This window comes from Pinus tabuliformis, chromosome Q, assembly GCF_031772625.1.
Source record: "Pinus tabuliformis cultivar Carrire ecotype Pingquan chromosome Q, CPIR1, whole genome shotgun sequence".
Classification (NCBI taxonomy): Eukaryota; Viridiplantae; Streptophyta; class Pinopsida; order Pinales; family Pinaceae; genus Pinus; species Pinus tabuliformis.
In genome coordinates this window covers 772,979,213-772,992,580 of record NC_142296.1, presented here as the reverse complement: position 1 = coordinate 772,992,580, position 13,368 = coordinate 772,979,213, and the positions used below count along the sequence as shown (strand labels likewise).

General features: G+C 36.9%; 1 protein-coding gene across 1 annotated transcript; it reads left to right on the top strand.

The window, feature by feature from the left end:
• Positions 1-9,454: 9,454 nt before the first annotated feature.
• LOC149221771 (uncharacterized) lies at positions 9,455-9,838 on the top strand. The gene has a single exon (XM_089387473.1). It carries the CDS (start codon positions 9,455-9,457, stop codon positions 9,836-9,838), a length of 384 nt encoding a protein of 127 aa, XP_089243599.1.
• Positions 9,839-13,368: the final 3,530 nt, after the last annotated feature.

Here is a 13,368-nt window from a genome sequence, read left to right as displayed (position 1 = left end):
AATTGCTGGGATACCATTTTTCAATGTCCTTCTCCACCAAGTTTATACTGATTCAAGTGAAATTTTAGGTGTTTACTCCTTATTTTTTTCAGGTTCTTCATAGGTCACTTTCCTTTATATACACCATTTCCAATCTGATGTTTTTTTAATTCCTTTGGTCTTTTCTATCAAAATTTGACTTGTATGCTAAAAAATGCTTTTTTCATATTCATAAAATGAAATTTTTCTTATCCTTTGATCAATGAGTTATATCTCAAAAATATGCTCGATAGGATATTTTTGTGTAGAATCTAGATGTGAATGTTGGATTAAAATTTTCATACCAATGTTGTACATAAGCTAGGGCTCTTGCAATCATCCATATTCCATTCCAGTAAATGCCCTTTGTTGTTCCTTATTTTTGAATAATGGAAGATGTAGTCTTTACCAAGGACCCATAGGGACTCCACTTCCTAGCTTTTGTTTCCTAATTGTTGGGATACCATTTGTAGATTTCCTTCTCCAACAAGTTTATACTAATTTAAGTGAAATTTCAGGTTTTTACTCCTTATTTCTTTTCAGGTGCTTGATAGGTCACTTGCATTTATATACACCATTTCCAATTTGATTTTTTTTTAATTCCTTCAGGATTTTCTGTCAAACTTTGACTTGTGTGCTAAAGAATGTTTTTTTTCTTTAATATAAGTGTATATTGTAGACCTTTCATTTTTGGTTTGATATGGACATTATCATTCTATACTATAGAACAAACTATCCAAGCACACAGGACATTTGTGGCCACATTCAAAAAGTCTTTGTTTGAATTCTACTATGGCGTCAAAGTTTCAAACTACCTCCAATTATAAGTTTTGTACGCCATGAAAACTCTGCAAGTGCTGCTGCAAAGTCACTTTTGAAACACAACCCATGTAACTTTCTTTATGCACATTTGACCCATTCATGCTTCTTGACTTGAATTCAAAGCCAAAATAGTCACATGTCGTTTTGCATATTTTTTTCATTCACCTTATGAAAGTCATTAAAAATACTTTAGACCTTCAACTAGCCATGTGATTTCTTGCAAAAACCAAGGGGTAAACATGTCAACATTGACACATTTATGGTGGTGGATGGTGATGGCTCCTCTTTGTTTCAAATTCTAGTAAGGATGTTGCTCTTCCTCACCTCCATAGTCTTTGCTTTCTAGAGGACTAGTCATGACATGGAGGATTTTCTCTCTCAAGTATTATCTATTATCATTTCCACTTTCTAAGGATACTCTTTTGGGTTCCCTTCCTTCTCTATTTTATTATGTACTCTTCTTTTATTCTTCTTATATTTTAGAACTGGTTGACATATTTTCTAGGCACTCCTTATTGTTGTTGTCAAATGTTTTCCTCCTAGCCCCATTGACATAGTTTGAAGTATTCTTTTGTCACATAGAAGGTATCCCTCTCTTGTTTTTTGTTGAGAAATGTTGCATATATACTTCATAGATCAAATAAGTACATCATGGAACATGAAGGATTACAACAAACAGACAGCAATGGTGCCCCAAAAGGTGAAGGTAAGCGATTTTAGAGTTCCCCTCTCTTTTGTGAACTTTGATATCTATGGATGTTTTCTTGTATGTGTTTTTATAGATTGACATCTTTAAGGAGTTTTTATTTTATTTGTTTACAATAGCAGTCAACACATGTTCCAAAGTTTGGGAATTGGAATACTAAACAAGATATTGGTTACACATGTTATTTTGAGGGTGCCCGTGTTGTTAGAGGTGCAAATCCTGGCCATGAAGAACAATCTAACAAGGAAGATGAGGGTATCAGATGCCAAAGGTTTGGGAACAAACTTGGATCAGAGTGCATGTTACCACCTTCAACAACTGGGCAAGAGTCACAGGGTGGAAACATGCAAATCAATGAAACTATAATTATTTCATAGTTTTTCCTTTTGTAAAAACCATAATTTATAATATTAGAATACATGTTAAGATAATAGTTCCAAATGTAGAAATAAGACAAAATTTTGTAAGTTTTCTAATTAGTCACTAGATAAAGTGGTCAATAACACTGGAAAAGGGCATTAGTTTTTTCTTGTGGTTTGAATAGCCATGATCTTGGATTGATAGATATACTGTCTAACTAGAATAATTTATTATATTTATTTTTTTTATAAATATTACTCCCAATTTGTGTGTCTAGGACCAAAGTATGCTATTACTTTCATGCATATTTTAGAAATCATGCCATGAAATTGCATGCTTTGTGGAGTGTTGGGACTCAGAAATGTCATATTTTCATCCACCTTTTTCTTCACTATTCCTTACATTTCATCATCCCATTAACCTTTTATCATATCATTTTCATAAATACATTTGGGTTTCACCTTCTTATTTTCCATTTTATTCATTTTTGTATTACAAGTGAATTTATGATTAAATATTATAAAATATACATATTTTTATATATATCTCAAGAATATGTGAGTTTTGTAATGTGTAGGAAATATGTGAAGAATTAATATCTCCTCCACCATATTAAGGAGATAATTATGCAAGCCTATTCCTAAGGAGAAAATCATGGAGAATTTGGTTGGCATATCTTATCCTATTCCTAAGGAGCAAATCATGGAGGATTTGGTTGGCATATCTTATCCTATTCCTAAGGAGAAAATCATGGAGGATTTGGTTGGCATATCTTATCCAATTCCTAAGGAGAAGATCATGGAAGATTTGGTTGGCATATCTTATCCAAGATATGTGAGATGTTTATGGAGGATTCAAAGGGATCATATTTTGTAATAATGGGAAAGTAGTTAAAAATGCTTGAGAGATTTGTGGGATCATATTTTGTAATAATGGGAAAGTAGTTAAAAATGGTTGCGATATTTATGGAACTAAAGAGAGATTAGTGGATGATCATTATGAGTTTGTTACTCATCCCATTGTATAAATAGGAGTACAATCTCCTCCATTTGTAATCTGGAAGTTTTTGTAATCTTAGAATTGGTTTGTAATGGAGATTTTGAAATAAAGGATTATACTTCAATTTTGCTTCTACATCTGAGTCTCCATTGGAGTGGTGTGCTTGTGGAGTTATGGAGGGCCCCCATGGCCTCACTTGCATGCTTATTTGTTTATAATTTATTTTATGTTTTTTTTTTATTTCAGCTTTCAAGTTTTGTTAAATGTTCTAATATTGGAAGAGTCTTATTTGAAGGTGTTCTTGTAAGAGAATCGTAAGATCTCATACAATTATTAGATCTAGATTTATTTCATTTCAGTTTTTAATTTCTTATTAGATGTTCTAATGTTGGAAGAGATATTGTAGAATATGTTCTTGTAAGAGAATCATAGATCTCAAACAATTGTTAGATCTAAGTTTTATTAGTTATTGAAAGAGATCTTAATGAATATGTTCTTGTAAGGGGACTTTAAGATCTTGGACAAATTAGGAATCTTTCTAGATCTATATATTTTAGATAAGCACTTCTAAGTTTACCTTCTTGGGTTGACATTAAATTAAACTCTAATTTGCATCCGCATTTTAGACCACACATGGAGAATGGGCGTGAAAAATTGTCAGCGTCCTGCAAGCCATGAATACAAATCTTAGGCACTTATGAACCAAGTTTGAACACAACTGATTTGAGAAATTATTAATGGCATAGGTTGATTAAAATAAAGGCCCTTCCATCTGTAATGTTTGAAATTAAATATTTTAGGTTGACTACAGACATTTCTCACCATCTATTTTTCAAACTCATTATTCTAAAAATTCAAATGATTTTACACCTTCTATGAGACAATACAGGTCTTTGTGAAGCCTTCTTAAGTTAGGTACTAGTAGGGCCTAATTTTTCATCAGAATCTATAATATGGATATTTATTATACCTATGCTTCTAGGAAAACATTAAAATATTGTTGTGTATTATCTGACAGGTGAGAGGAATCCATTAGCATTTCGTTAGGCAGATTCTTAGCTCAAGCAAATTGATTGATCACTATGAATATTTGTTACAAGGTTCATGGCATTAACATAAGATTTCATAAAGCAATAACTCTCTCCAAGGAACAACTCTATATTTCATTGATGTAAGGGTTATTCAACATGCTATGGCTTGGCAGAGGTGCACATATCCTCAGTGTTGGAGCCTTGAGTGAAATCAAACCTATATTTAACAAAGCATGGGAAGACATGCAGACAAGAGGAACAACCAAAATTCCAATAATACCATCAGAAACTCCATCTCGTAACAAGCCACCCTAAAGGTCATCGGTAATTAGTTTTGAACAAGATAGGTTGTATCTACAAAAAATCTAACCATTTTCATTTCGAGCCAGTAAAATTTGAACATGTTTATGTGTTTGTGTTCATGTTGCTTCAAACTAGGAGTTGATTTTTACAATAGAATTTGTCTACAAAATTTGCAATTATTGATTTTAAAATTTAAATCACTCAAATTCTTGCAAGAATTATTATGTGCTTTTCCTGAAGAAATTTCATAGAATAATTTTTGGGAAATTAAAATAAAATTGAAAAGAAATATTGCAATGATACCCATCAAGGTAGGGAGTCGTTGCCCACCAAGGGGAAGTCAGCAATGCCACAGATCTAGACATACCATGAATTAAAAAAAAATTGAAAGTAGCGATGAAAATCCACACCAATGGGGATCTTAGAGTCACTTTAAAAAAATAACACACACCCTCATGACTTTACAAGGCTATAAGGCACATTCTTTGGGCTTATATGGTGTGTCAAAAAATTTTTGGAGTACCCTTACTGAAAGAGGGGTAACATGAACTTGGGCTTACAATAATGGTGATAAATATGGTGAAGTCTTCATATGTACCCATGCTTACAGGAGAGGTAGTAGGCCCAAAAAAGTGACCCATCTCCAACAAATGAGGGGAAAAAAGGCTTTGGTGCAGCATCCAACCTCCAAAGGCCCTTCAAATGTACTTCTCCTCTACAAATCATCCAGTAAACTCCCTAGGTGCCATCTAAAGTAAAGGAATGGGCTCCAAAGTAAACTACCCAACCTTAGTGGTGGGTCTTCTCCTCCAATCCTGTCAAGAATGATCCCAAACCCTCCTGCAAAATGAGCACAAGGACTTCAAAGTGGACACATCTAACTTTCAAGAGGTGGAACAACTCTTCTTATCATGTACATGAGACCTCCAAGTGTTAACCAAGGTGGCAAAAATATTCTAATGTGAATGCTCAACATAAAAATTTGCCAACAATACTCCCAAACAGGCTTTAGCTCTACTTCTCATATCTATAACCCACCCAAAACAGAGGTCAACATCTAATTGTTGCAGTGGCGTGGGCCTGCTTCATATAGAATAGATGATTCAAAACACATTATAAATTGGTCCTCCATGAAATATGTTTCAATACAGCTTCTAGGTTGGCTCAAATAGGTCATCCCTTACTCCTTTAAGAGGTTTCTACACAAGTGTATCTATATATATATATATATATATATATATATATATATATATATATATATATATATATATATAAACCTAAGCGACCCTTTTGAAGAATACAAATAGAAGTGTCTGACCTTGCTCCTACAAAATCTGAAATAGGTACAGAGCACTGGATTCATAATTTAGATAGACATTTGATATCCTTGAGGAGGCTTGAGTTTGCATCCGATCCAAGAATTCTTCATTGTGGAAAGGCTTTGTTGCAATTTCCTGCTTCATTACAGCATATCACACCAAAATTCAGGCTTCAAGAGAGAAATCTTTCTGTGTTGTGTCTAAAAGTAGCCCAGAACACATTAATAGCATCCCTTTATACTGATTCAAGTGAAATTTCAGGTGTTTACACCTTATTTCTTTTTAGGTGCCTAATTGGTCACTTTCCGTTATATACACCATTTCCAATCTGATGTTTTCTAAATTCCATTGGGCTTTTCTATCAAACTTTGACTTGTGTGCTGAATAATTTTTTTTCCTATAATATAAGTGTATCATGTAGATCTTTCATTTTTGGTTTGATGTGGAAATTATCATTCTCTACTTCAAAATAAACTATCCAAGCACACAGGACATATTTTACCACATTCAGAAAGTCTTTATTTGAATTCTACTATGGCATCAAACTGACTCCAATTGCAAGTTTTGTATGCCATGAAAAATCTGCAAGTGCTACTACAAAGCCATTTTTTAAACACAGCCCATGTAACTTTCTTTATGCACATTTGACCCATTCATGTTGCTTGACTTGAATTGAGAACCATAACAGTCATATGCCCTTTTGCCTATTTTTTTCATTCACCTTATGAAAGTCATTAAAAATCCTTTAGACCTTCAATTAGCCCTGTGGTTTCTTGCACAAACCAAGGGGTAATCGTGTCAACTTTGACACATTTATGGTGGTGGATGGTGATGGCTCCTCTTTGCTTCAAGTGCTAGTAAGGATGTTTCTCTTCCTCACCTCCATAGTCTTTGCTTTCGAGAGGACTAGTCATGACTTGGAGAATTTTCTCTCTCAAGTATTATCTATTATCAATTCCAATTTCTAGGGATACGCATTTGGGTTCCCTTACTTTTCTATTTTATTATCTACTCTTCCTTCATTCTTCTTAGATTTTAGAACTGGTTGATAGATGCTCTAGGCACTCCTTATTTTTGTTGTCAAGTGTTGTCCTCCTAGTCCCATTGGCATAGTTTAAAGTATTCTTTTGTCACATAGAAGGTCTTCCTCTCTTGTTTTTTGTTGAGAAATGTTGCATATATACTTCATAGATAAAATAACTACATCATGGAAGATGAAGGATTAAAACAAACAAACAACAATGGTACCCTAAAAGGTGAAGGCAAGGGATTTTAGAGTCCCCCTATATTTTGTGAACTTTGATATCTATGGATGTTTTCTTGTATGTGCTTTTATAGATTGACATTTTTAGGGGGGTTTTTGTTTACAAAAGCAGCCAACACACGTTCCAAAGTTCAGGAACTAGAATACTAAACAAGATACTGGTTACACATCTTATTTTGAGGGTGCCCTTATTGTTAGAGGTGCAAAGCGTAGCCATGAAGAACAATCTAACAAGGAAGATGAGGGTATCAAATGCCAAAGATTTGGGAACAAACCTAGAGTAGAGGGAATTTTCCCACCTTCAACAAGAAATAGTCACAGGGTGGAAACATACGAACCAATAGAACTGTAAGTATTTCATAATTTTTCCTTCTTGTAAATTTCTTTCAGTCAAAACTGACATAATTCAAATTTAAACCATAATTTATAATGTTAGAATACTTGTAACATAATAGTTCCAAATGTAGAAACAAGCCAAAAAATTTAAGTTTCCTAATTATTCACTAGATAAAGTGGTCAGTAACAGTGGAAAAGGGCATTATTTTTTGCTTGTGGTTTAGGAACTCATCCTGATTTATAGGGAATCTGCTAATTTTCAAGAACTAGAGCATGCATGCACAAGAAGAAACTCATTGGGGTTCCTTTGATTAAGGCACAAATCAAGGAACCCTTTCTCGCTAATACTTTTAACAAGAATTTGGCCATGGCTTCCTTCAGGTTGGAACCAAAGAGAGGTTTTTGAGCCATGAAATTGAGATCTCCAACTGAGACACCATTAATGCCCTCCTTTTTGGCCTTAGCTTCTTCTATCAAAGCTTGATTAGATGCCTTCAAATTCTCTTCTTCATCACATCCATACTTGTCCAGTAGTTATTTTTAGTTATATGTCCAACAGGAATCTTCCTGAAAGGCCTCCAAAACACCCATGAGCTCAAAAAGTTGGGCTTTGGAGAGGAACTTGGGCAGAATTTGGTCCCTCATGTCTGCTCTATTTTTTATGTGGAATAGTGCCCTCACCAATGCTCTACAATTTTGAATGGATTTGATTGTTATCACTATGAACAAGAGTGAAATTACCATGAGTAGAGAATCTCGAGCCTCAAAATACCTAGGGAAAATCTCCAAACAACACCAACCATCTTCCATTCCAATGTTAGAAATTTTCCCATGTAGCTTTCAACCTAAGAATCTACTCCTAGAATCTAAAAGGAATTTCCACATTACTAGTCTATGAAACCATTCAAATGAAATACAACATGCATGTTTCAATCTGCAACAGATGATGTCCAATGCAAAGTTGTCCCAGTTCACAAATTTTGCAAAACAACATACAAAATAACATTGCCACACAAAAACTGCCAAGTTGCAAACTTAAATCACATTGATGAACCAGGAACATGTGATGGCCCTAGATTGGGTAGTGCACCCTAGTGAGGGCTAATGGTCATGGCTCTGAAATATCTCCTTCTCTAAAATGGGAATTTTATATGGTAGTGCACATACCATGCTACTTTTTTGTTGCACTTGTTTCTTAGGATCTGAAATCCCTGAAATGTTTCTCCTATATGTTTTGGAATTCATTATTGAATCTTGTTAGATGAAGAATTATTTTGTTATGAAACCAGCTCAAGAAAAGATAGAAAAGATAGATCAACGCCTTAGAATTCAGCCTCTTCGAGGGGGCAACCTCCTTTACATTACATAAATGAACAATTCTTTTATGCTATAAATGACAAAACCTCCTTTCTATATATAGGAGTCTAAGGAGTCACAATATAATCCAGCCGACCTAACAATAATAATATAAAGCCACAAAAATAACAATAGAGGGATTCTATGGGGCACAGTAATAACATTATGGGGGAAATAGGGGCACAACAATATTAATAAGGGGTATAACTACAATAGTAATGGGGTAATCACTAGTATTATAGGGACCCAACATATTTACATCTTCCAATCTAATCCTCAAGATGTCTCTTATTTTAAATTGTGATACTAGTCAATCAAGAAAATTCCAAGAGCAATATCGGTCTATGAAAATGGGGAAGCAAATGAGAGAATTGTTGTTCAAATTTTCACCATCTAGTGTCCTCTATTCTAAACTTGTCTCACCATAATTTTTAGTTCTATTCACATAGATCTCTAACCTGCCTCTAGGATACCATGCATTAAAATTTAAAATTTATCTAAATAACATGACACACTAATAGTAGAATTTTTCTGAGGGAATGACCTAGAACTCTGAGAGGGAAGCGAGGTTCGGCGACACGGCATTAGGGTTTCTGATCTAACCTGCAACGGCAGGACCTTTGGACAGAGGCCACCAGATCCGAACGCGGCAGAGTAGAATACCTCAGCCCGCAGGTTTTGGCAGGCGGGTACAATGAACCCCCATCAGGGGGAAGGAGGGGCGCCTCCTCCAACAAACGACAACCAGCAAGGGAATATCGAGGGTTCTGAAAGGGAACAGGAGCACAATGATGGAAGCACAGACAAAAGTCAGCAGAAGCAGACTGAACAAGCACAGCAAGACAAGCCGAAAGTAAGCTCGTCCACATGCAAGCCAGTAGCTACGTATAGGCCAAAAGTGGAGCTACCCAGTCATCGCATCAATGCTAGAATTCAATATATGAGAGATCATGCTCTCATAGGTAAATTTATTGGAATATGGCCAAATGAGAAAGCGTTGAGAGCCTGGATAAATGTTAAATGGCATCCAAAAGGACACATAACCTTGCATCTAGGGCCGAAGGGGTTTTTCACCGCAGTCTTCAACTGCTTGGAAGACAGAAACAGAGTTTTTGATGGAGGGCCTTATTTCTTTAACTCTGCTGGGCTATTTCTCAGAGAATGGATTGAACGATTCAACCCTGATAAGGAAGATCTAAGTTGGGCACCGGTCTGGATCAGGCTGTACTCGCTGCCATGGGAATATTGGGAAGAGGAGTCTCTCAAAGCTATCGGTAAAGTACTGGGCGACTTCGTCAAGGTAGCAGAAGAAACAAAGACGTAGAGATATACCTCATATGCACGGATCTGCGTCTACATGGACCTAAAACAACCTCTGCCTGATACGATAAGTCTCTTTCATGAAGATGTGGAATGGATCCACTTAATTGATTATGAGCATGTACCCTTTAGGTGCAGGAAATGTCATGACCTAGGACACCTTTACAGAGACTGCCCTTTAAATAGTAAACCTTCGGTTCAAACTGACCAGGAAATCCAATCGTCAGATGGCTTCACTAAGGTGACAAATCGTAGAAGAGGAAATAAAAAATCAGTAGTCCCTACAAAGATACCTCCAGGGGATCAATCAAAACCCTCTACTAGTAACAGCTTTGAAGCTCTAGCCAATGAAGATTTGCAGGATCCAAACAATTCAACCTCCGATAAAAAAGGATCTAACCAGGAAAATATTGAAGGATCCCATTCGAAAGCGTGGGAAAAGGTTGCAGAACAAGAAGGTAATAAGCTCAAGACCGCTTCAAAAACATGGAGCCTCCCTGAAATGGATATAGATGGCACAGACCCCAGTATAGAAAAAGAGAAGGAAGTTGATGGAAGCTATCAAGAACCTCAAATCATGGAGGAGGATATGGAATATATAAACATCGGCGAGCTAGACATATTGGGCCTAGAACAAGCATGCAAAACAGGGAATTTCGACAAAATACCTGATAGACAAGTGGACAACATAGTGGCAGTCCTCAACAAAGCCCAAAAAAATTACTCACTAGGGGTTCAAATCGACAGTCAATGAGATGGGAAATTCATCACCAAAGATAGTAAAAAATGAGGAAGGAAAACTACTCTAGAGAGAACCATCAATATTGGAGAAGTATTGGTAGAATCAGGCAGATATGCTAAGCTAACCAAGTATTTCAATACCAACCCCAAACCTTCCCAATGAAGTTGATATCATGGAATATTAGAGGGCTTAATTGCCCAAGGAAAGGAAGACTTTTAAAAAATATGTTAATGGAGGAAAAACCCGCAATTCTCTTTTTGCAAGAGACAAAATGTAATTCGACAGTCTTGGAAAAGATAGCAGCAAAGGCCTGGCCAGGTGGGTTAGTAACAGCTGTTGATGCTCAGGGAGCCTCAGGAGGACTTGCAGTGCTCTGGGATGCAAGAATGATCCAACTAGTTAACATACATGCAAATAAAAATTTCATTCAAGCTATCTTTCATATAATTGGAACCAATATCTATGGTCACATAACAAATGTGTATTTTCCTCAAGAAACCCAGCACAAGGTTGAAATCCTGGATGCTTTAACGCAGCTTAATGCAGAGAGGAAATACCCGCTATGGGTTTCAGGTGGAGACTACAACATGATCGCATCAATGGAGGAAAAAAAGGGAGGGCGTTGCAGAATAAACAGGGATGGCTCCATATTAAAAGACTTCATTCAAAATAATTGGTTGATAGATCTTCCTACAAACAATGGCCTCTACACCTGGAACAACAAAAGGGCAGCACCAATGCAAATAGCTTCACGTCTTGATCGATTTTTGATCTCTGATAATGCAGTTCATCTAGGGGGAGAATTTACAGCCTCCATCCTTCCTTTTTCAGGCTCTGATCACTGGCCCATAGCCCTTCACTGGAATCAGCCTGGTAGCAATATAAGGCGACCCTTTCAGTTTGAGGCTTTTTGGCTAACTCATCCGGACTTCCATGAATTTATCAGGACAACTTGGCAAAAATTCAATCCAACAGATGGAACAAAAATGTCCATATTCCAAAGGAAGCTGAAGCACCTCAAAGAGGAAATAAAACGCTGGAATAAATCCATTTTCGGCAACATTTTCAAAGCGAAGGAAATCCTCATTCAAGAAATGAAAGATATTCAGCAAAGAATGATCTCTGAAGGACGTTCTGAAGAGCTAGCCCAGAAAGAGCAAGCTACAGAAAACAAAATCCTTGAAAGAGACCTACAGGAGGAAACTCTCTGGAGGCAAAAATCGAGAGTTAGATGGCTGAAGGAGGGTGAAAAGAATACGAAATTCTTTCACAAAACCACAGTCCAAAGAAGAATGATCAATCAAATCTCTTACGTCAACAATGAACAAGGCACCAAAATTGAAACCCACGAAGGAATAGAACAGGAATTCCTCAATTACTTCAAGAAGATGAATCAAGAACCTAACATAAACAGAACAGAGGCTATTGATAAAATTATCAGACATATACCCAGATTAATTACTGAAGATCACAACATTCTTCTTCTCAAGCCTATAAGTCTTCAGGAGGTTGAGACTGCGGTGAATCAACTAAAAGCAGGGAAAGCGCCAGGACCAGACGGATTTACTTCAAACTTTTTTCAGCACTTCTGGGATCTAATCAAATGGGAAGTTTGGCAGGTAGTGGAAGAATCGCGCACTCTAAGATGGATGTATCCAGGTCTGAACGCAACATTCATCGCATTAATCCCCAAAGCATAGGAATCCAATACTCCAGACGAGTACAGACCAATCGCTTTGTGCAACATTATATACAAGATTGTGTCCAAGGTCATAGCTTCCAGACTGAAGCCCATGCTTCCCCTCATCATATCTCCAGAACAATCTGGCTATGTAGAAGGAAGACAGATCACGGATGGGATCATTTTAACCCATGAAATAATCCACTCTCTCAAGCAGTCAAAACAACCAGGTATGATGCTCAAAATTGATTTATCTAAGGCTTTTGATAGTATCAGTTGGGAATATATGCAAAAAATCCTCAAAGCCTTTGGTTTCGCCCCCTCCTGGATCAGATGGATCAGCAATCTTCTATCCTCCTCGTTCTTCTCTATTCTCATTAATGGAATACCGTCGCCCACCTTCCGCCCTTCTAGGGGGATTAGACAAGGGGATCCACTATCGCCCTTTTTGTTTGTCATCTTAGCTGAAGGCTTAGGCCGTAGCATTAAATCGGCTATCCACTCTCACAATCTCAAGGGTCTAGCTTTCCACCAAGCCCCTGCTTTCTCGCACCAGCAATTCGTAGATGATAACATGTTATTCGGTCATCCCTCTGTTCAAGAAGCTCGCTCTTTTAAATCTATTCTTGAAAACTTCTCGGATGCCTCAGGAGCCCTCATCAACAAAGTCAAATCTCAGATATTCTTTTTCAATACACCTCCCACCACCCAAAGAGCTATAGCCCGTATTCTAGGCTTCACCATAGCTTCCCTCCCTTCTAAATATTTGGGAGCTCCTCTAATTGCCTCGGCTCTCAAGCATTCCTCTTGGAATAGCCTTTTAGAAAAACTGGAAGCCAGATTATTCCTCTAGACTCATAGAGCTCTTAATATGGCGAGCAGGATAGTGCTAATTAAAGTTGTTCTACAGTCTATGCCTCTTTACCTATTCTCTATCTTGGCGGCACCGAAGTGGGTGCTCAAAGCTATCAAACAGCTGCAGCGTAACTTCCTATGGGGAAGTTCGGGGCCAAATCGAAAGTGGGCACTTGTCAAATGGGAGAAAGCTTGTCTTCCTAAAAAAGCAGGAGGCATTGGGCTAAGAGACCCAGAACATAGCAATATGGTAATG